Source organism: Halichoeres trimaculatus, unplaced genomic scaffold (assembly GCF_033239565.1).
Source record: "Halichoeres trimaculatus isolate MK-OKI-2021-1 unplaced genomic scaffold, fHalTri1.1 fHalTri1_scaffold_7, whole genome shotgun sequence".
NCBI lineage: Eukaryota > Metazoa > Chordata > Actinopteri > Labriformes > Labridae > Halichoeres > Halichoeres trimaculatus.
In genome coordinates this window covers 39,199,304-39,221,207 of record NW_027437185.1, presented here as the reverse complement: position 1 = coordinate 39,221,207, position 21,904 = coordinate 39,199,304, and the positions used below count along the sequence as shown (strand labels likewise).

General features: G+C 51.2%; 1 protein-coding gene across 1 annotated transcript in view; it reads left to right on the top strand.

Moving 5' to 3' along the window:
* Positions 1-21,904, top strand: part of rxfp1 (relaxin family peptide receptor 1) — a 101,428-nt gene that overhangs the window by 38,938 nt on the left and 40,586 nt on the right. The window contains exons 3-4 of the mRNA XM_074674230.1: positions 13,282-13,365; positions 18,554-18,659. Coding sequence (XP_074530331.1) covers positions 13,282-13,365; positions 18,554-18,659 — 190 coding nt within the window. The remainder of the gene's footprint in view (positions 1-13,281; positions 13,366-18,553; positions 18,660-21,904) is intronic.

Below are 21,904 nucleotides of genomic sequence, written 5' to 3'. Positions count from 1 at the left end.
GTCAGGACCAGAGGGGTTCTGGTTTCTCTCCGTAGCCTGAGGAGTAAACGTGTGAGTGGGTTCCTGGGTTGTGGGTTTTTATGGCAGGATCAGGATCTGGATTTGATCCGGATTATTTTCAGATTCAGACGTTTTTGACCTGCCAACAGAAGTTTCACCCTCACTCCGTCTTTTTCTGCATTCTGATGTTTTTTTGCACCTTTTTTGTCTTTTCTGTTTTCCAACTCTGGATGTTCATGAAGCCGTTTTCACGTGGTGATGCGTTGGTACGGTCAGCTTTAACAGCTCCTGAGTCTGACTGGTGGTGGTGGTGACAGCAGAAACTCATTGTGGAGGATGACAAACTGTTTCTGACACGTTGCATCAGTGTTTTTAAAACGTGAACTCAGAGCTGTAGCTGTTCTACACCTGTAAAAAAAAGAAAGGATAACCATCTAGTGAAATCAGTTAAATTAAGTCCTCAATCTGTTTTTTAAGCATCACCAAGATCACGTTTTGTTGCAGTTTTCTGACAGAGTTTCACTGAATTATTCAAGACGACATCCGTCAATAAGAGGAATCGATGCTTGGTGCAGCTGCTCTGATGGTGTGGTCAGAAACAGAAAATCAATGGATGGGAACGTGTTTTATAATTGAGTCAGCATCAGGAAACAGGGTCGTCCAATTAGCCCTGTCAGAGGTTTCCTCATGAACAAACGTCCGCCCTCTCAGGGGACGACCAGACGACCAGGTCGACACGCTGTGACCAATAACAGGCTCGCCCAATCCTCCGCTCGATTCATGGAGTGAATGAGTGTGAGCTCACAGCTGGGTTACCACACGTTTCTGTGAGAAGCAGGACGTGGTGTGTGTGTGTGTGTGATTAGCACAGCATAGAGACAGACATTCAGCTTGTACATTTATTAATTTTTATCAATATTTATTGATATTGATGAATTCCTCCAGGAGAAAACGTGCTGTTCATCACCTGTTCTTATTCATTTTTCAGCCCCTCTGTGAATATGCTCTTTGTTTGCTGACAGCACAGTCCATGGGAGATCGGGACCTGGGAGGTTTCTCAGTATTGTGCGGCTGCTGTGTGTGTTGATGTGAAAAGCCAAATCAACGGCCTTGGACTTTTAAGGACATGTCTGTGAAGCTGTTTTAATTCTTGACCAGGAGATAAAAACACAGAGAAAGAAAGAGAAGGAGCTCCTCAGGTACACGCTGGGTTATTGATCTCTGCAGGTATGATAACACAAAAACAGGACAACACCGACTCTGAAAAGGATACAGATGTTTGTCTCCCTCTGACTTTAGTCATGGCTACCTGAGCTTGCTGTTTGTAAAATCACTCACCGACAACTCCGTCACCAATCGAAGGTTGTTCAAAAAGAAAACCTCTTACATTCGCTCCAAATGATCATGGGTCGTGCTGCAGAGCAGATATTTGAAGAAAAAGAAATGTCAGCCTCATGCTGGCTCTGCAGACAGGTCGGAGGATCAGCCGTTATTTAGATTGATATTCCTGAAGCTTCCTGCAGTCGGACACGTTTCAGTCTGAACCACAGAGGATGTTGGAGGGAGGGTAAAGGGTCACTGCAACAGGATGATTTCATCCCATGAGCTCTGAGATCAACCCATCCAAACGCAAAGTTTCAGTCTGCTCAGAAAAACTAACGACAGGAGGACGACGCTGTTTCCAAGGAGGAAAAGCTCTTTAATGAAGTCACACCACAGACTGTAGGATGAACTCACTTCAGAGGTTTAACCACTCACTGTATGCACACGCACGCTTTAAAAGGACCCTGCAGAGAATCAGGCACAGCTGAGTTAACATCCAGTTTCTCCAAAACACTAATCCTTTCTTATGCAGAGCAGCGCGTGGCGTTGAGATGCACCCTGTGTGAGCGCGTGGCGTTAAGATGCACTCTGTGTAAGCGCCTGGCGTTGAGATGCACGCTGTGTGAGCGTGTGGCGTTGAGATGCACTCTGTGTGAGCGCATGGCGTTGAGATGCACTCTGTGTGAGCGTGTGGCGTTGAGATGCATGCCGTGTGAGCGCGTGGCGTTGAGATGCACCCTGTGTGAGCGTGTGGCGTTGAGATGCACCCTGTGTGAGCGCGTGGCGTTGAGATGCACGCTGTGTGAGCGTGTGGCGTTGAGATGCACCCTGTGTGAGCGTGTGGCATTGTGATGCACGACGTGTGAGCGTGTGGCATTGAGATGCACGCCGTGTGAGCGTGTGGCGTTGAGATGCACGCCGTGTGAGCGTGTGGCGTTGAGATGCACGCCGTGTGAGCGCGTGGCGTTGAGATGCACGCCGTGTGAGCGTGTGGCGTTGAGATGCATGCCGCGTGAGCGCGTGGCGTTGAGATGCACGCCGTGTGAGCGTGTGGCATTGAGATGCACGCCGTGTGAGCGTGTGGCATTGAGATGCACGCCGTGTGAGCGTGTGGCGTTGAGATGCACGCCGTGTGAGCGTGTGGCGTTGAGATGCACGCCGTGTGAGCGCGTGGCGTTGAGATGCACGCCGTGTGAGCGTGTGGCGTTGAGATGCATGCCGCGTGAGCGCGTGGCGTTGAGATGCACGCCGTGTGAGCGTGTGGCGTTGAGATGCACCCTGTGTGAGCGTGTGGCGTTGAGATGCACCCTGTGTGAGCGTGTGGCGTTGTGATGCACGACGTGTGAGCGTGTGGCATTGAGATGCACGCCGTGTGAGCGTGTGGCTTTGAGATGCACGCCGTGTGAGCGTGTGGCGTTGAGATGCACGCCGTGTGAGCGCGTGGCGTTCAGATGCACGCCGTGTGCTCTCCACAGACAGAGATCAAGCTCTGTTTGAATGATGTGAGGCTTTCACACTGAGCTCCACTTAATTTCTCTCTGATGCTTTCTGTTCACACACACACATACACACACACACACACACACACACACACAGGCTCAGTCTGCAGTGTGTGCAGTGTGTGCAGTGTGTGCAGTGTGTGCAGTGTGTGCAGGGTCTGCAGTTTGTGCAGTGTGTGCAGGGTCTGCAGTGTGTGCAGTGTGTGCGGTGTGTGCAGTGTGTGCAGTGTGTGCAGTGTGTGCAGTGTGTGCAGGGTCTGCAGGGTCTGCAGGGTGTTCAGTGTGTGCAGTGTGTGCAGTGTGTGCAGGGTCTGCAGGGTCTGCAGTTTGTGCAGTGTGTGCAGGGTCTGCAGTGTGTGCAGTGTGTGCGGTGTGTGCAGTGTGTGCAGTGTGTGCAGTGTGTGCAGTGTGTGCAGGGTCTGCAGGGTCTGCAGGGTGTTCAGTGTGTGCAGTGTGTGCAGTGTGTGCAGGGTCTGCAGGGTCTGCAGTTTGTGCAGTGTGTGCAGGGTCTGCAGTGTGTGCAGTGTGTGCGGTGTGTGCAGTGTGTGCAGTGTGTGCAGTTTGTGCAGTTTGTGCAGTGTGTGCAGTGTCTGCAGTGTCTGCAGGGTGTTCAGTGTGTGCAGGGTCTGCAGTGTGTGCAGTGTGTGCAGTGTGTGCAGGGTCTGCAGGGTCTGCAGTTTGTGCAGTGTGTGCAGGGTCTGCAGTGTGTGCAGTTTGTGCAGTGTGTGCAGGATCTGCAGGGTCTGCAGGGTCTGCAGGGTCTGCAGTGTGTGCAGGGTCTGCAGGGTCTGCAGGGTCTGCAGTGTGTGCAGGGTCTGCAGTGTGTGCAGTGTGTGCAGTTTGTGCAGTGTGTGCAGGATCTGCAGGGTCTGCAGTGTGTGCAGGGTGTGCAGTGTGTGCAGGGTGTGCAGGGTGTGCAGTGTGTGCAGGGTCTGCAGGGTCTGCAGGGTCTGCAGGGTCTGCAGTGTGTGCAGGGTCTGCAGTGTGTGCAGGGTCTGCAGTGTGTGCAGTTTGTGCAGTGTGTGCAGGGTCTGCAGGGTCTGCAGGGTCTGCAGGGTCTTCAGGGTCTGCAGGGTCTGCAGTTTGTGCAGTGTCTGCAGGGTCTGCAGGGTCTGCAGTGTGTGCAGTGTGTGCAGTTTGTGCAGTGTCTGCAGGGTCTGCAGTTTGTGCAGGGTGTGCAGTGTCTGCAGGGTCTGCAGGGTCTGCAGGGTCTGACTCGGGGGCTTGTCGTCTTATTGAGTCTGGCAGTCGCTGCATTTTTCTCTTTGTTCAGGTGATCGCTGAGAAGAAAAGAGGAAAAACTCTTCTTCTCTCTAAAGTTAATGTCCCTCAGTCACGTATGGAAGCAGCAGCTGCTCAGAGGACTGTGAGTTTTATTAACACACTGATTTCACTCTCTGATTGGATGGCTGCAAAGCTCTGAGAAGAACCTGGACTCGTAGAAGTAATAAGTGGGTCTGCCAGCTGGATCAGGCTTCAAAGGCTCATGGGCACTGAGGCAGAGGCCGAGTTACGCTCTGGGAGTCGACCTGGACTCTGATGAGTGCTCTCAGATCTGCTCAGTTTGGAGAAAGGCTCGTACGGGGTCAGGCTTGCTGTGGGAGTAAAGACGGGCTCTGACGCGGGTCAACAGGAGCACGGGTGATTGGGTTTCTGCCTGATGGTCTGTCGTGTCCTGACCCCTCTGCAGGGGGCCTGATCAGCTGATCCTGACGGGCTGGTTTGGTCTGTGGCCTGTCAGAGTCCCAGGGTGGCTGACTGCTCTCCTCCTGAGCTCAGCCCGTGGTTCAGGGATTTTTTAATGCTTCTGTGTAAAGTGTCAGGAAGAGCCTGAAAGGATGATTTATTTTTTTCTTTTTGTTTTTTGTTTTTGGGTTTTTGTTTTGTTTTTGTTTGTTTGTTTTTTTCAGCTTGATGTGGACAGCTGAGACTGCCTGTTGAGCTGCTGTAGCTTTTGTTGTCATGTCAGAAAGGTCACGTGTGCACGCCGTATTTATTGTTGAAGTTATAAAGCTCTGTCTGTGGGAGTTGTTTGAGCAGCATGAGCACGCAGCTTGTGCTGGAGAGAGATTAAAGAGGGGGTATTCTGCTTTCCCAAACCTGAAACATTTATACGGTGACACTGCTGGATGTTCAGACCAAATGTGTCCAGCTTTAAAATCTGCTCCATGCAAACCTCCTGACATTAAACTGACAGAGCAGGAAATACCCACCAACCCCACCCTGTGATGTGTTTACGTGCTTTTTAACACCTGTGTGATCAAGCCGTGATGCTTTCACTGAACCTTGGAATTCTCAAACCCCTCTTTAAGTTTGACCTCTTGAGCCTCGGCGGTGTGCTTTAATGATTCTTTCCTACATTGTGATTTTACTTTCTACCACAAAGTCACACAAGTCCTCAGCCTCAGGGTCTAAGAAATAAGATGAGAAATCAGAGCCATCGCAAATTTCATCTTTTCTTCCTTTGCCTTGATTTTTCATTTTACGATGCTCAGATGCTTTCTTTGATCGTTTCTTGATCATCTCTCTGATCGTTTCTTTGATTGTTTCTCTGATCGTTTCTCTGATCGTTTCTCTGAGGTCTGGTCTGAAGCTGGCGCTATAGAAATGAACTAACCTCAAAACCAGAAAGATAAAAACTGGGTCTATAACAGAAGTTTGTAAATGAAACATCAAAAGCAAAAACCCTCCAAAGCAAAGCGAGGGCAGCTCATTTATGAAGCAATCCAAAGAGATGAAAACAAATCAGCCTTCAATGGATTCTGAAGAGATTTGACATTGAGCAAACAGAAAAACTCAAATGATTTACGCTCGAGACAAAGAGGGAGGACTGAAATATGTCAGGAATGAAAAACAAATAAACAGTTTGATGAACAGTGAGATTAGAAAAGAGGAATGAATGATTTACTGCGTTCCTGCCCCGGCTCCTGGTTCCCTGACACCAATCAGTTTCTCCTCCTGCTGCTGCTTGAAGGGACCAGGATGCAGAAATCCATCCACAGCTCCTCTGCTCCCAGTCAGGCTCCGTCTGCTCCACCTGCTCCCAGTCAGGCTCCGTCTGCTCCACCTGCTCCCAGTCAGGCTCCGTCTGCTCCACCTGCTCCCAGTCAGGCTCCGTCTGCTCCGTCTGCTCCCAGTCAGGCTCCGTCTGCTCCACCTGCTCCCAGTCAGGCTCCGTCTGCTCCGTCTGCTCCCAGTCAGGCTCCGTCTGCTCCGTCTGCTCCCAGTCAGGCTCCGTCTGCTCCACCTGCTCCCAGTCAGGCTCCGTCTGCTCCACCTGCTCCCAGTCAGGCTCCGTCTGCTCCGTCTGCTCCGTCTGCTACGTCTGCTCCCAGTCAGGCTCCGTCTGCTCCACCTGCTCCCAGTCAGGCTCCGTCTGCTCCGTCTGCTCCCAGTCAGGCTCCGTCTGCTCCCAGTCAGGCTCCGTCTGCTCCGTCTGCTCCCAGTCAGGCTCCGTCTGCTCCCAGTCAGGCTCCGTCTGCTCCGTCTGCTCCCAGTCAGGCTCCGTCTGCTCCGTCTGCTCCCAGTCAGGCTCCGTCTGCTCCGTCTGCTCCCAGTCAGGCTCCATCTGCTCCACCTGTGTTTGGTTACACAGGTGGAGCAGACACAGATGGAGCAGGCACAGGTGGAGCAGACACAGGTGGATCTGACACAGATGGAGCAGACAGAGGTGGAGCAGACACAGGTGGAGCAGACACAGGTGGAGCAGGCACAGATGGAGCAGGCACAGATGGAGCTGACACAGATAGAGCAGACAGAGGTGGAGCAGACACAGGTGGAGCAGACACAGGGAGAGCAGACACAGGTGGAGCAGACACAGATAGAGCAGACACAGGGAGAGCTCCTCCGTCAGGTGTTGATGGATTACTAGCAGCCAAATCTGCGTGCAGCAGTTTGTGCTCTGCAGTCTGTGAGTGCAGCCCCCTCCTCAAACATCAGGCTGTTACCCAGCATGCCCTGAAGGTAGAGCTTGTTAAGCAGGATTGGAGAATTTGAGTCATTTTATCTCTGATCCAGCTGCTTCATTTTCTGATAGAAGAAGATATTTAAACTTCACATCTGCGCAGAAAGAAATACACCCACTCAGACTGTGTTCAGGGACTGTTTGATCAGGATGTGTTCAGGGACCAATGATCAGGATGTGTTCAGGGACCAATGATCAGGATGTGTTCAGGGACTGTTTGATCAGGATGTGTTCAGGGACCAATGATCAGGATGTGTTCAGGGACCAATGATCAGGATGTGTTCAGGGACTGTTTGATCAGGATGTGTTCAGGGACCAATGATCAGGATGTGTTCAGGGACCAATGATCAGGATGTGTTCAGGGACTGTTTGATCAGGATGTGTTCAGGGACCAATGATCAGGATGTGTTCAGGGACCAATGATCAGGATGTGTTCAGGGACCAATGATCAGGATGTGTTCAGGGACTGTTTGATCAGGATGTGTTCAGGGACCAATGATCAGGATATGTTCAGGGACCAATGATCAGGATGTGTTCAGGGACTGTTTGATCAGGATGTGTTCAGGGACCAATGATCAGGATGTGTTCAGGGACTGTTTGCTCAGGATGTGTTCAGGGACCAATGATCAGGATGTGTTCAGAGACTGTTTGATCAGGATGTGTTCAGGGACCAATGATCAGGATGTGTTCAGGGACTGTTTGATCAGGATGTGTTCAGGGACCAATGATCAGGATGTGTTCAGGGACCAATAATCAGGATGTGTTCAGGGACCAATGATCAGGATGTGTTCAGGGACCAATGATCAGGATGTGTTCAGGGACTGTTTGATCAGGATGTGTTCAGGGACCAATGATCAGGATGTGTTCAGGGACCAATGATCAGGATGTGTTCAGGGACCAATGATCAGGATGTGTTCAGGGACTGTTTGATCAGGATGTGTTCAGGGACCAATGATCAGGATATGTTCAGGGACCAATGATCAGGATGTGTTCAGGGACTGTTTGATCAGGATGTGTTCAGGGACCAATGATCAGGATGTGTTCAGGGACTGTTTGCTCAGGATGTGTTCAGGGACCAATGATCAGGATGTGTTCAGAGACTGTTTGATCAGGATGTGTTCAGGGACCAATGATCAGGATGTGTTCAGGGACCAATGATCAGGATGTGTTCAGGGACTGTTTGATCAGGATGTGTTCAGGGACCAATGATCAGGATGTGTTCAGGGACCAATGATCAGGATGTGTTCAGGGACCAATTATCAGGATGTGTTCAGGGACTGTTTGATCAGGATGTGTTCAGGGACCAATGATCAGGATGTGTTCAGGGACCAATGATCAGGATGTGTTCAGGGACTGTTTGATTAGGATGTGTTCAGGGACTGTTTGATCAGGATGTGTTCAGGGACCAATGATCAGGATGTGTTCAGGGACCAATGATCAGGATGTGTTCAGGGACCAATGATCAGGATGTGTTCAGGGACCAATGATCAGGATGTGTTCAGGGACCAATGATCAGGATGTGTACAGGGACTGTTTGATCAGGATATGTTCAGGGACCAATGATCAGGATGTGTTCAGGGACCAATGATCAGGATGTGTTCAGGGACTGTTTGATCAGGATGTGTTCAGGGACTGATGATCAACACTTCATCTCTGTGTGATTCAACACGTTCTTTTCTTTCTTTGTTTTTTCCTCTTTAGTTTTTATCAGTGAAGCTGATTCATGGAGCAGCTGCAGAGAGCAGAGGCCACAGACTGACGGCCTAAAGGCTAAACAGAGATTAGAGAAAGACATTAAATACAGACGATTACATAAAGCAGATTAAACAAAAGCAGATCCAGACAAAAGGTTTTTTAACTGTTTTTTTATGTTCATGGGCTCCACGTTTTTTTTCTGAAAGAGACAGATCCAGAGTTCAGGTCCAAAAACCTGAAATCCAGAGTGAAGAGATTGTGGAGACTGCTCATTCATAAGGAAGGTGTGTATCTGAGCAAAGCTTGTGTTGATTTTACTCTAACAGTTTTCTGATGAAGTAAAAATGAAACACCTTCATGTCCTGGGTCAGTACCAACCAAGCATGCAGAGCTCTGCTCTGCAGAGCACGGCTCTCGGTGCAGAGCACGGCTCTCGGTGCAGAGCACGGCTCTCGGTGCAGAGCACGGCTCTCGGTGCAGAGCACGGTTCTTTGCAGAGCTCTGCTCTTTGCAGAGAAGAGCGCAGTGCAGAGCCGCTCTCTGGTCTTATCCTCTGTGGATGCTAATGCAGGCACAAACCTGTCTTTGTGAGCTTGTGGGAAGAACCAGGTCCCTGGTCCTGGCTGAACCTCCGTCATCATCTTTGCTGCTTCTCACGCCCCCCTGCCCCCGATGAAAACCTCTGAGACCATCAGTGTGAACCTGCAGAGTGACCTGAACTCCTCCTCTGAGAGTCAGACGGTCTGCAATGTTCACAGAGTCCCAGCACAGAGAGGGAGCTTTGGAGTGAGGACTCTGTGACCAATCAGATGTTTCATTAACAGTTATCTTAATGTGAGGACAAGCTTCACTCTAACCAGGCAACAACTGTCAGTATGTACAGTCTGACTGAGGCAACAACTGTCAGTATGAACAGTCTGACTGAGACAACAACTGTCAGTATGTACAGTCTGACTGAGACAACAACTGTCAGTATGTACAGTCTGACTGAGACAACAACTGTCAGTATGTACAGTCTGACTGAGACAACAACTGTCAGTATGTACAGTCTGACTGAGACAACAACTGTCAGTATGTACAGTCTGACTGAGACAACAACTGTCAGTATGTACAGTCTGACTGAAAGAACAACTGTCAGTATGTACGGTCTGAATGAGACAACAACTGTCAGTATGTACAGTCTGCCAGGTGAGGCAGGTGTTAGGCAGGTGTGAAGCGGGTGTGAGGTGGGTGTGAGGCAGGTGTGAGGCAGGTGTGAGGTGGGTGTGAGGCAGGTGTGAGGCAGGTGTGAGGCAGGTGTGAGGTGGGTGTGAGGCAGGTGTGAGGCAGGTGTTAGGCAGGTGTGAGGCAGGTGTGAGGTGGGTGTGAGGCAGGTGTGAGGCAGGTGTGGGGTGGGTGTTAGGCAGGTGTGAAGCGTGTGTGAGGCAGGTGTGAGGTGGGTGTGAGGCAGGTGTGAGGTGGGTGTGAGGCAGGTGTGAGGCAGGTGTGAGGTGGGTGTGAGGTGGGTGTGAGGCAGGTGTGAGGTGGGTGTGAGGCAGGTGTGAGGCAGGTGTGAGGCAGGTGTGAGGTGGGTGTGAGGCAGGTGTGAGGCAGGTGTGGGGTGGGTGTTAGGCAGGTGTGAAGCAGGTGTGAGGTGGGTGTGAGGCAGGTGTGAGGCAGGTGTGAGGCAGGTGTGGGGTGGGTGTTAGGCAGGTGTGAGGCAGGTGTGAGGTGGGTGTGAGGCAGGTGTGAGGCAGGTGTGAGGTGGGTGTGAGGTGGGTGTGAGGCAGGTGTGAGGCAGGTGTGGGATGGGTGTTAGGCAGGTGTGAAGCAGGTGTGAGGTGGGTGTGAGGCAGGTGTGAGGCAGGTGTGATGCAGGTGTGGGGTGGGTGTTAGGCAGGTGTGAGGCAGGTGTGAGGTGGGTGTGAGGCAGGTGTGAGGCAGGTGTGAGGTGGGTGTGAGGTGGGTGTGAGGCAGGTGTGAGGCAGGTGTGGGGTGGGTGTTAGGCAGGTGTGAAGCTTGTGTGAGGCAGGTGTGAGGTGGGTGTGAGGCAGGTGTGAGGTGGGTGTGAGGCAGGTGTGAGGCAGGTGTGAGGCAGGTGTGAGGCAGGTGTGAGGCAGGTGTGAGGTGGGTGTTAGGCAGGTGTGAGGTGGGTGTGAGGCAGGTGTGAGGTGGGTGTGAGGCAGGTGTGAGGTGGGTGTGAGGTGGGTGTAAGGCAGGTGTGAGGCAGGTGTGAGGTGGGTGTTAGGCAGGTGTGAGGCAGGTGTGAGGTGGGTGTGAGGCAGGTGTGAGGCAGGTGTGAGGCAGGTGTGAGGTGGGTGTTAGGCAGGTGTGAGGTGGGTGTGAGGCAGGTGTTAGGCAGGTGTGAGGTGGGTGTTAGGCAGGTGTGAGGTGGGTGTGAGGCAGGTGTTAGGCAGGTGTGAGGCAGGTGTGAGGTGGGTGTTAGGCAGGTGTGAGGTGGGTGTGAGGCAGGTGTGAGGCAGGTGTGAGGCAGGTGTGAGGTGGGTGTTAGGCAGGTGTTAGGTGGGTGTGAGGCAGGTGTTAGGCAGGTGTGAGGCAGGTGTGAGGTGGGTGTTAGGCAGGTGTGAGGTGGGTGTGAGGCAGGTGTTAGGCAGGTGTGAGGCAGGTGTGAGGTGGGTGTTAGGCAGGTGTGAGGCAGGTGTGAGGCAGGTGTGAGGCAGGTGTGAGGCAGGTGTGAGGCAGGTGTGAGGTGGGTGTTAGGCAGGTGTGAGGTGGGTGTTAGGCAGGTGTGAGGTGGGTGTGAGGCAGGTGTGAGGCAGGTGTGAGGCAGGTGTGAGGCAGGTGTGAGGTGGGTGTGAGGCAGGTGTGAGGCAGGTGTGAGGTGGGTGTGAGGTGGGTGTTAGGCAGGTGTGAGGTGGGTGTGAGGCAGGTGTGAGGCAGGTGTGAGGTGGGTGTGAGGTGGGTGTGAGGCAGGTGTTAGGCAGGTGTGAGGTGGATGTGAGGTGGGTGTGAGGTGGGTGTGAGGCAGGTGTGAGGTGGGTGTTAGGCAGGTGTGAGGTGGGTGTGAGGCAGGTGTGAGGTGGGTGTGAGGTGGGTGTGAGGCAGGTGTGAGGTGGGTGTGAGGTGGGTGTGAGGCAGGTGTGAGGTGGGTGTGAGGCAGGTGTGAGGCAGGTGTGAGGTGGGTGTGAGGCAGGTGTGAGGCAGGTGTGAGGTGGGTGTTAGGCAGGTGTGAGGTGGGTGTGAGGCAGGTGTTAGGCAGGTGTGAGGCAGGTGTGAGGTGGGTGTTAGGTGGGTGTTAGGCAGGTGTGAGGTGGGTGTTAGGCAGGTGTGAGGTGGGTGTGAGGCAGGTGTGAGGCAGGTGTGAGGCAGGTGTGAGGCAGGTGTGAGGTGGGTGTGAGGCAGGTGTGAGGCAGGTGTGAGGTGGGTGTGAGGTGGGTGTTAGGCAGGTGTGAGGTGGGTGTGAGGCAGGTGTGAGGCAGGTGTGAGGCAGGTGTGAGGTGGGTGTGAGGTGGGTGTGAGGTGGGTGTGAGGCAGGTGTTAGGCAGGTGTGAGGTGGGTGTGAGGTGGGTGTGAGGTGGGTGTGAGGCAGGTGTGAGGCGGGTGTGAGGCGGGTGTGAGGCAGGTGTGAGGCAGGTGTGAGGTGGGTGTGAGGTGGGTGTGAGGCAGGTGTGAGGTGGGTGTGAGGTGGGTGTGAGGTGGGTGTGAGGCAGGTGTGAGGCGGGTGTGAGGCGGGTGTGAGGCAGGTGTTAGGCAGGTGTGAGGCAGGTGTTAGGCAGGTGTGAGGTGGGTGTGAGGTGGGTGTGAGGTGGGTGTGAGGCAGGTGTGAGGCGGGTGTGAGGCGGGTGTGAGGCAGGTGTGAGGCAGGTGTGAGGTGGGTGTGAGGTGGGTGTGAGGCAGGTGTGATGTGGGTGTGAGGTGGGTTGACAGGTTTACACTCGTCTTCCTAAAAACATCAGTTGTCACCGTGTCCACGTCACACAAACGAGACCAGTCCTGCAGGGGGCTCTGACACATTGTCTTTTATCGTCACAGGGTTTTAGAAACACTTAAGTTCAATGCTACACACAGCTGTTTGTATGGAAGCCTATTATGGTCAAAATTCAAACGAAAACACAAACATGAAAATGAAAATGCAATATAAGAAATATGTTTTCATTTCAAGAATAAAGGCACAATATTTGAGTCATAATTTAAAAAAAAAAGAGTCAATTGTCCAATTATCATTTTCATCTTGAAGACTGACTGTCTGTGACATCATCCAGCGACCGCTGTCACACTGAACTGATTCCAATGGTTCGGTTGGAGGAGCTTCGGTGGTGCTTCCTGGGTTTATTGCTGTGTGGCACATACACAGCGCCACCTGCTGTTTAAGAGAAAGTACAACCAAGGAGCCCACATTTCCTCTCTACTCCATGTTGGTCTGACGGTGGTTTGGGAATGAGAAAACAAACTGTCTTTTCCTTTTCACTTGGACTACGTCAGACATTGTGCTTGTTGAAATCAATGATGAAAATGTAATTTCTTTGGAGCATTTTAACTTGAGTTTTGTCCTGTTTGGGCCTCCGTATGTTGGAGCTTACATCAGAAGGTGATCTAGTGGAGGCACACAGAGCTGCTCGCAGCACAGGGTGAGTGATCTGAGTTTATAACAGCGTAAAGAAACAGGACTGAGCTTCATCTCACAGCAGACGCTCGTAGCCCGGTGATGAAGGGATGGAGAGCCAGAGAGCAGCGGGCTGTTTGCCCTGTGGACAGGTGGAAAAGAAACATGAACAGCGTCCAGTTATCCCTCAGAGACCACTGATCCTCCTGAAGGAGAAATGTGGGTGGTAACTCTTTGTCTTCTGTTTTCATTTTCAGGAGATAACAACGGATGGCCTCATCTCTTTGACAAGTACTTTGGGATGCCCAGCTCCAACACGGGAACCAAGTCCAACATGTGCTGTAAGTATCTGGTTAAAACATTCAGATCCTACTGATCCAGTTTTACTTTGCTCCATCGTAAAATTTCTCCCAACAAACGGTTTCAGACCAAACCCAGAGACCAGCAACCCCTGCTGCAGGAGCTGGGAGAAAGATCGAAAGGAAACTAAAAAGAGGGACAAACAAAAAAACAAGGACGTAGATTTAGTTTAGCTGAGCAGAGATTGGAAGAGATCTGTGCACGTATTGCTGTCTTTGTTAATGAGCGTGCAGGTTTGCATGCAGGTGGGTCACACCGTGTCTGGTTGCTGATGTAGAGTGGCTGGTTGTTCAGAGTAAACTTACAGATGCATCGTTAGTTGAAGCTTCGTCTCGTTGAGTATATAAGATCACATCGTGGTCTGGAATCCTTTCAGACCAAAACAGAAGTTAATCAAAGTGCAGCAGCTCCACAAATCGAAGGACGATTCTTCCTTTTACCAAGTTTAGTCTGTTTGAAAGTTAGCATTCAGTATTTGATTGAAACCATCTTTGATGATAAACTGGTTCTAAACAGGCTAAAAAACAGGTTCCAATTATCCTCAGGCTCCATCTGCAGCTAACTGAAAACAAAGGTAGTAATCAATCAGATTAGCTTCCAACCAGCTAATCATCGACTGTCTGCACAATGCAGCGCCTCAATCTTTTCCACCTGAGTGCCTCAGATTACAGAGACCGGTTTCTGTGGGAGCAGGAGGCTGCAGGAGGTGGGAGGAGGTGAGAGCTGTCAGGCTGCTCCTCAGACTGAGCCCAGAGGTTTGTTTGTTTCTTATTTAAAACTTAAAGTTTTGATATTTTAAATATTGAATTTATGTTTTCAGTCTTTCTCACTCAGAGGCCTGCCTCACACTAAGACGGGGAGAGTTGGAAACAAGTTAAAGATCAGACTTTTCATGGTGACGGTTTATGGTTCGTCGCTGTAAGAGTCCAGTTTAACGGGGCTAGACTCTGATCAACAGAGAGAACCGGTCTGCAGGACCCTGGACTTCTCCTGGATTCACTGATCCACACAGAGACCCTCTGAGTGACTCTTTATCAGCTCCTTTAAGACATTCAGACATGAAGCCAGAGTGCTGCACCACCAACAGGGACTCAGCTGAAGACTCATCAGAGACCACGTTCAGAGACCACGTTCAGGGACCACATTCAGGGACCACTGGGACCTTGGGGACCACATTTAGGGACCACGTTCAGGGACCACTGGGACCACGTTCAGGGACCACTGGGACCACGTTTAGGGACCAAGTTCAGGGACTTCTTTCACGGACCTGATTCAGGGGCTGGGTTCAAACAACCCAAACAACCTGCAGCTCTTCGTGGCACTGACCCGGTTTTCCTCCTGTTCCTCCTGCTCCCCCTGCTCAGAGCGCTCCTCCTGCTCCTCCTGCTCCTCCTGCTCCCCCTGCTCAGAGCGCTCCTCCTGCTCCTCCTGTTCCTCCTGTTCCTCCTGCTCCTTCTGCTCCTTCTGCTCCCCCTGCTCCCCCTGCTCCTTCTGCTCCTCCTGCTCCTCCTGCTCCCCCTGCTCCCCCTGCTCCCCCTGCTCCTCCTGCTCCTCCTGCTCCTCCTTAAAACCACAGCCAGCCAATCCCCAGCCTGGAAAGAGACGGATTTTATACCAGGAGAGGAGCGGGTTCATGTAACAGGCTGGAAATCACAGGAGCTGACACACACACACACACACACACACACACACACACACACACACACACACACACACACACACACACACACACACACACACACACACACACAGGGAGAGTAGAGATAGCTCCAGGGATGCAGCCATGCTGTTTCACTGATTTGTTCAAAAAGCAACAGAGTTGTGTAACAGAGGGAGGAGGAAAGAGGAGGAAAGAGGAGGAAAGAGGAGAAAAGAGGAGGAAAGAGGAGGAAAGAGGAGGAAAGAGGAGGAAAGAGGAGGAAGGGGGAGAAAAGAGGAGGAACGAGGAGGAAAGAGGAGGAAAGAGGAGGAAAGTGGAGAGCCTGAGACGGGAGAACAAACCTTATCAGTCCCCTGCACAGGGAGGAGGCGCAGGGAGGAGGCGCAGCGTGTGCTTCAGGAGTAAATGATAAAAGCTCGGTCACAGATTCCAGCGGAGGAAGATGAAGACGAGCTCTGCTCTCTGAAGTGTTTGACTTCTAGAGGAAGATTCGTCTGTCTCTGAGGAACAGGCCTAATCTGTCGTTTTATCCCAGAAAGTCTGAATCAGGTTTACCGCTGAAGAAGTTTACACTAAAAACTGAAAAACAAGTCCAGAAACTTCTAAAGGTAAATTATGAATATTGCTCATATGAAAATCGATGGTGCAGAATTCAACCTGTGTTTTCCTTTAGACTCCTCTGGAAAAAAAAAAAACCTGTGCTGATGTTTTTAGCAGCTTCCTTAGTTCAGACCTCCGTGTTGATCAGAGTTTCTGGTTTTCTTCATGAATATCTGAGAGACGTTCAGTCACCTGGTGCCAGAGGGGACGAAAGGAGAGGGCAGCAGGAGAAAAGTAGCAGAGAAGAGGGACAAGCTCCTCGACAGCTGAGAATCTCTGAGTTTGGAAACAACGTCTGACGTCTGTAAAGTTTCTGCTGCTGCACCAACACAGAAAGACCAGGACGTGGGGAAAACCTGGTCCTGACAGCGCTGCCCTGGGAGCTGCTCAGCATCACCTCCCACAGTCTGAAGCTTCTGAGACTGAACTGGTGACTTTCAGTAGAGATGCTTTTTATGACCCTGACATACAAACAAACCGTTTCAGGGTCTCTAACCTCCAGAGACTTTATTTCAGACGTGTCCTCGGTCGCTCCGCTCTGACCTCACAGAGCCAAAAGAAAACTGAAGTTCAAACAGCTGCAGGGTTTGTGTGTTAGTCCTGGCTACAAAGGTCAGATCTGTTTTTCCAATCATGCGTCCCCCTCCATCCTGATCTGACAGAGGCCAGGCTAACACCCACTCCCCCTTCACTGAGGATCAGTCCAGTCCTCAGACCTGGTCCCCAACCAAACAGATCAGCACAGCCCAGCCTCTCAGGTTTTCTCTGCTCAGCTCAGAGAAAGTGGGTCAAACGTTTGTGTATCTCAGTGATTTTAAGGTGACAGTGAAGAGCTCTGGAGAGAGGGACACAGTTTTCCTTCATCCTTTAACACGGAAAGTTTTCCTCAAAGGAAAATCCTCAGAGACTCATGTTGACCCTCCTCAGCCAAACGTTGTAACCTGCTCTGACGTCACAAATCAGTCCTCTGAGAGGCTGCAGGACTGACCAGTTACTGACGGGTTACTGACAGGTTACTGACAGGTTACTGACGGGTTACTGACAGGTAACTGACAGGTTACTGACAGTTTACTGACGGGTTACTGACAGGTTACTGACAGGTTACTGACAGGTTACTGACGGGTTACTGACGGGTAACTGACAGGTTACTGACGGGTTACTGAAGGGTTACTGACAGGTTACTGACAGGTTACTGACGGGTTACTGACAGGTTACTGACAGGTTACTGACAGGTTACTGACGGGTTACTGACGGGTAACTGACAGGTTACTGACGGGTTACTGAAGGGTTACTGACAGGTTACTGACAGGTTACTGACGGGTTACTAACGAGTTACTGACGAGTTACCAACAGGTTACTGACGGGTTACTGACAGGTTACTGACGGGTTACTGACAGGTTACTGACGGGTTACTAACGAGTTACTGACGAGTTACCAACAGGTTACTGACGGGTTACTGACGGGTTACTGACAGGTTACTGACAGGTTACTGACGGGTTACTGACGGGTTACTGACAGGTTACTGACGGGTTACTGACAGTTTACTGACAGGTTACTGACAGTTTACTGACGGGTTACTGACAGGTTACTGACAGGTTACTGACAGGTTACTGACAGGTTACTGACGGGTTACTGACGGGTAACTGACAGGTTACTGACGGGTTACTGAAGGGTTACTGACAGGTTACTGACAGGTTACTGACGGGTTACTAACGAGTTACTGACGAGTTACCAACAGGTTACTGACGGGTTACTGACAGGTTACTGACAGGTTACTGACGGGTTACTGACAGGTTACTGACGGGTTACTAACGAGTTACTGACGAGTTACCAACAGGTTACTGACGGGTTACTGACGGGTTACTGACAGGTTACTGACAGGTTACTGACGGGTTACTGACGGGTTACTGACAGGTTACTGACGGGTTACTGACAGTTTACTGACGGGTTACTGACAGGTTACTAATGGGTTACTGACAGGTTACTGATGGGTTACTGACAGGTTACCGACAGTTTACTGACGGGTTACTGACGGGTGACTGACGGGTTACTGACAGGTTACTGACAGTTTACTGACGGGTTACTGACAGGTGACTGACAGGTTACTGACAGGTTACTGACAGGTAACTGACGGGTTACTGACAGGTTACTGACAGGTTACTGACAGGTTACTGACAGGTTACTGACGGGTTACTGACAGTTACTGACGGGTTACTGACAGGTTACTGACAGGTTACTGACAGGTTACTGACGGGTTACTGACAGGTGACTGACGGGTTACTGACAGGTTACTGACGGGTTACTGACAGGTTACTGACAGGTAACTGACGGGTTACTGACAGGTTACTGACAGGTTACTGACAGGTTACTGACAGTTTACTGACGGGTTACTGACAGGTTACTCACAGGTTACTGATGGGTTACTGACAGTTACTGACGGGTTACTGACAGGTTACTGACAGGTAACTGACAGTTACTGACGGGTTACTGACGGGTTACTGACAGGTTACTGACAGGTTACTGACCGGTTACTGACGGGTTACTGACAGTTACTGAAGGGTTACTGACAGGTTACTGACAGGTTACTGACAGTTACTGACGGGTTACTGACGGGTTACTGACGGGTTTCTGACAGTTTACTGACAGGTTACTGACAGGTTACTGACAGGTTACTGACCGGTTACTGACGGGTTTCTGACAGTTTACTGACAGGTTACTGACAGGTTACTGACAGGTTACTGACGGGTTACTGACCGGTTACTGACTGGTCACTGACTGGTTATTGACTGGTTACTGACCAGTTGCTGAAAGGTTACTGACCGGTCACTGACTGGATACTGACGGGTTACTGACTGGTTACTGACTGGTTACTGACTGGTTACTGCCATGTCCTCCCTCTTTCTCTCCAGTGCTGGGGGTCTTTCCTGAGCTCTGCCTGTGCCGTGACCTGGAGCTGGACTGCGACGGAGCCCAGCTCGGAGACGTCCCGGTGGTGGCGGTGAACGTTACCATGATGTGAGTGAAAACACACACGCTGCTCAGATTCATGATGAGAGACTCCAGGGCAGTTTCATTTCTGTATTTTCCCCACAATCCTTTGCTGTCTATGGTGATATACACAAAAGACCTTTCTGAGTTACTTCAGACATTACGATAAAATTCCATCAAGGTTAGAAAAAAAATCAGTGACAGTCCAAAGTTTTGACCGTGAGGCTGAAAAGAGTTTGATTCAGCTCAGACACAGAAGAAATGAGTCAGTGAAATGAGAAAACACCCAGGGGACTGTCTCCCAACCAAAAAGGTTAATTTACTAAAGGTGAAAAATAAACTCTGCGTTAGCTCAGAGCGTCTCCATCACCTGCAGAGACCAGACCTCCCTGAGCCGTCACCCTGTTGGGCTTTATCACCGCCACGGGCTGCACCGGCTGCACGGGGGCTGCACGGGCTGCACGGGCTGCACGGGCTGCACGGGCTGCACGGGCTGCACGATGCACGGGCTGCACCCGCTGCACCCGCTGCACCCGCTGCACCCGCTGCCGTCAGTCCATCATCCCCCAGCATGGAAACAGTTTCTCTCCTCACAGCACGGGAAATAAGATTTTCACCGTTTGACGCCTTACTGTGACAAGCCAAAACATTTCTGTGTCCAAACAAAAGCAGAAACAGCACGAGCAGCTCACTCCTGTCAGTCAACATCCTCCCTCTCCACATCTCCAAGTGAAAAATAAAGACCCCACAGCAGCACGGGAGACAACAACAGGAGGATAGGTGTGTTTGTTTGTTTGTTTGTTTGTTTGTTTGTCCTACAAAACAAAACGCAGCCCACAGAACATCCACGGATCAGCACCGGTCTCTGTGGGAAACAGCCTGGACCTGCTGAGGGTCTGACTGAGGGAAAGTTTAAAAACCTTCAGAGTTCGCCTGAGTCTCAAACCACAGAGCGTAACATCAGCTCAGCTCCCGTCCTCCCGTCAGGGCGGAGCAGGAGCTGACCTCCTCCTCACGACTCCAAAAGGAGGTTTAATGAACACACAAGTTAAAAGAAACAGACTTTAACAGCCGGCTAAAGACAAACATGACAACATCACTCATTCAGACTTTGACAGTGATAACAGCCGTGTCAGATCCAGGTCTGTCCTGGAACCGGCTCAAGTAAAGGCCAGAGCTGGTTCTGGGACGACCAGCAGACCCTCAGGTCAGACCTCTTTAACCAGGCGTGTGCCGTGGATGCAGGTTGAAGTTTTACCACAGGAAGAGGAAAGCGTTTATCACCCTGACCCAGAAACGACCAGATGAACTCATTTCACATGAACCAGGTAACACAGACCCAGGGGCCGGAACCATCCGGATCGTTTCAGCAGCCAGTGCCCCCCACGGTGGTCCGGGAACACGTGAGACCTCGCTGCGTGAGAGGCCGACACGAGGGAACGCTCCGGAAATAAAGACTGAGACTCACAGGTTCAAAGAACCAACACGTGCTGCCGTAGAGACGGAGCTGTTTGCAGCAGAGACCTGACGTAGCTCAGAGACATGACGTAGCTCAGAGATCTGACGTAGCTCACAGACCTGGCGTAGCTCAGAGATCTGATGTAGCTCAGAGATCTGACGTAGCTCAGAGACATGACGTAGCTCAGAGATCTGACGTAGCTCAGAGACCTGACGTAGCTCAGAGATCTGACGTAGCTCAGAGACCTGACGTAGCTCACAGACCTGGTGTAGCTCAGAGACCTGACGTAGCTCAGAGATCTGATGTAGCACAGAGATCTGACGTAGCTCAGAGACCTGACGTAGCTCAGAGATCTGATGTAGCTCAGAGATCTGACGTAGCTCAGAGACCTGACGTAGCTCAGAGATCTGACGTAGCTCAGAGACCTGACGTAGCTCAGAGATCTGATGTAGCTCAGAGATCTGACGTAGCTCAGAGACCTGACGTAGCTCAGAGATCTGACGTAGCTCAGAGACCTGACGTAGCTCAGAGATCTGACGTAGCTCTGAGAGACCAAACACCCAAACACTCAGTGTGTTTAATGACTGCTTTATTAGTCAGTGCTGTACTGACCTGGAGTCCCACCTTATCACCTGCTAACACCAGCCCAGTACCAGCCCAGTACCAGCCCAGTACCAGCCCAGTACCAGCTCAGTACCAGCCCAGTACCAGCTCAGTACCAGCTCAGTACCAGCCCAGTACCAGCTCAGTACCAGCCCAGTACCAGCTCAGTACCAGCCCAGTACCAGCTCAGTACCAGCCCAGTACCAGCTCAGTACCAGCTCAGTGTCAGCCCAGTACCAGCCCAGACAGGTCATTATTTCACTCTGGTTGATCTTTAAAACTTGTAGAGTATGTATTTACTCTCAGAGTCTCACTGAGTCTTTCAGGGCCGGCTGTAGGGTTGATCTAACATTTAGGAACACAAACAGGTGATAGCGCCTCCTACTGTCAGTGTAGGGAAGAGTCCAGGTGAGCTCAGGTGTAATCCATGATTTCAGGAGAATTTAGTGCGAGCAGAGAGGAAGACGAGCCGTGATGAACTGATGCCTCCAGCTCCCGTTCAGTTTCCACCCCTGACCCACGCTGAGACCGACCCAGGTCACCCTGGACCGAGGGTTTAACGTGGCGATGGATGGGTTTATGGCGGTCTGCTCAGCCGCCCAGCACCTCATCTCGAGTAGGGTTAGGGTTAGGGTTAGGGTTAGGGTTAGGGTTAGGGTAAGGGTTATGGTTAGGGTTAGGGTAAGGGTTATGGTTAGGGTTAGGGTTAGGGTTAGGGTTAGGGTTAGGGTTATGGTTAGGGTTAGGGTTAGGGTTAGGGTTAGGGTTAGGGTAAGGGTTATGGTTAGGGTTAGGGTAAGGGTTATGGTTAGGGTTAGGGTTAGGGTTAGGGTAAGGGTAAGGGTTAGGGTTAGGGTTAGGGTAACCATCCATGAGTCAAAGCTGAACCTGTTTTCTGATTGGGAGCCTCTCGTTATCACGCAGGGTTAGGGTTAGGGTTAGGGTTATGGTTAGGGTTATGGTTAGGGTTAGGGTTAGGTTATGGTTAGGGTTAGGGTTAGGGTTAGGGTTATGGTTATGGTTAGGGTTAGGGTTATGGTTATGGTTAGGGTTAGGGTTAGGTTATGGTTATGGTTAGGGTTAGGGTTAGGTTATGGTTAGGGTTAGGGTTAGGGTAACCATCCATGAGTCAAAGCTGAACCTGTTTTCTGATTGGGAGCCTCTCGTTATCACGCAGGGTTAGGGTTAGGGTTATGGTTAGGGTTATGGT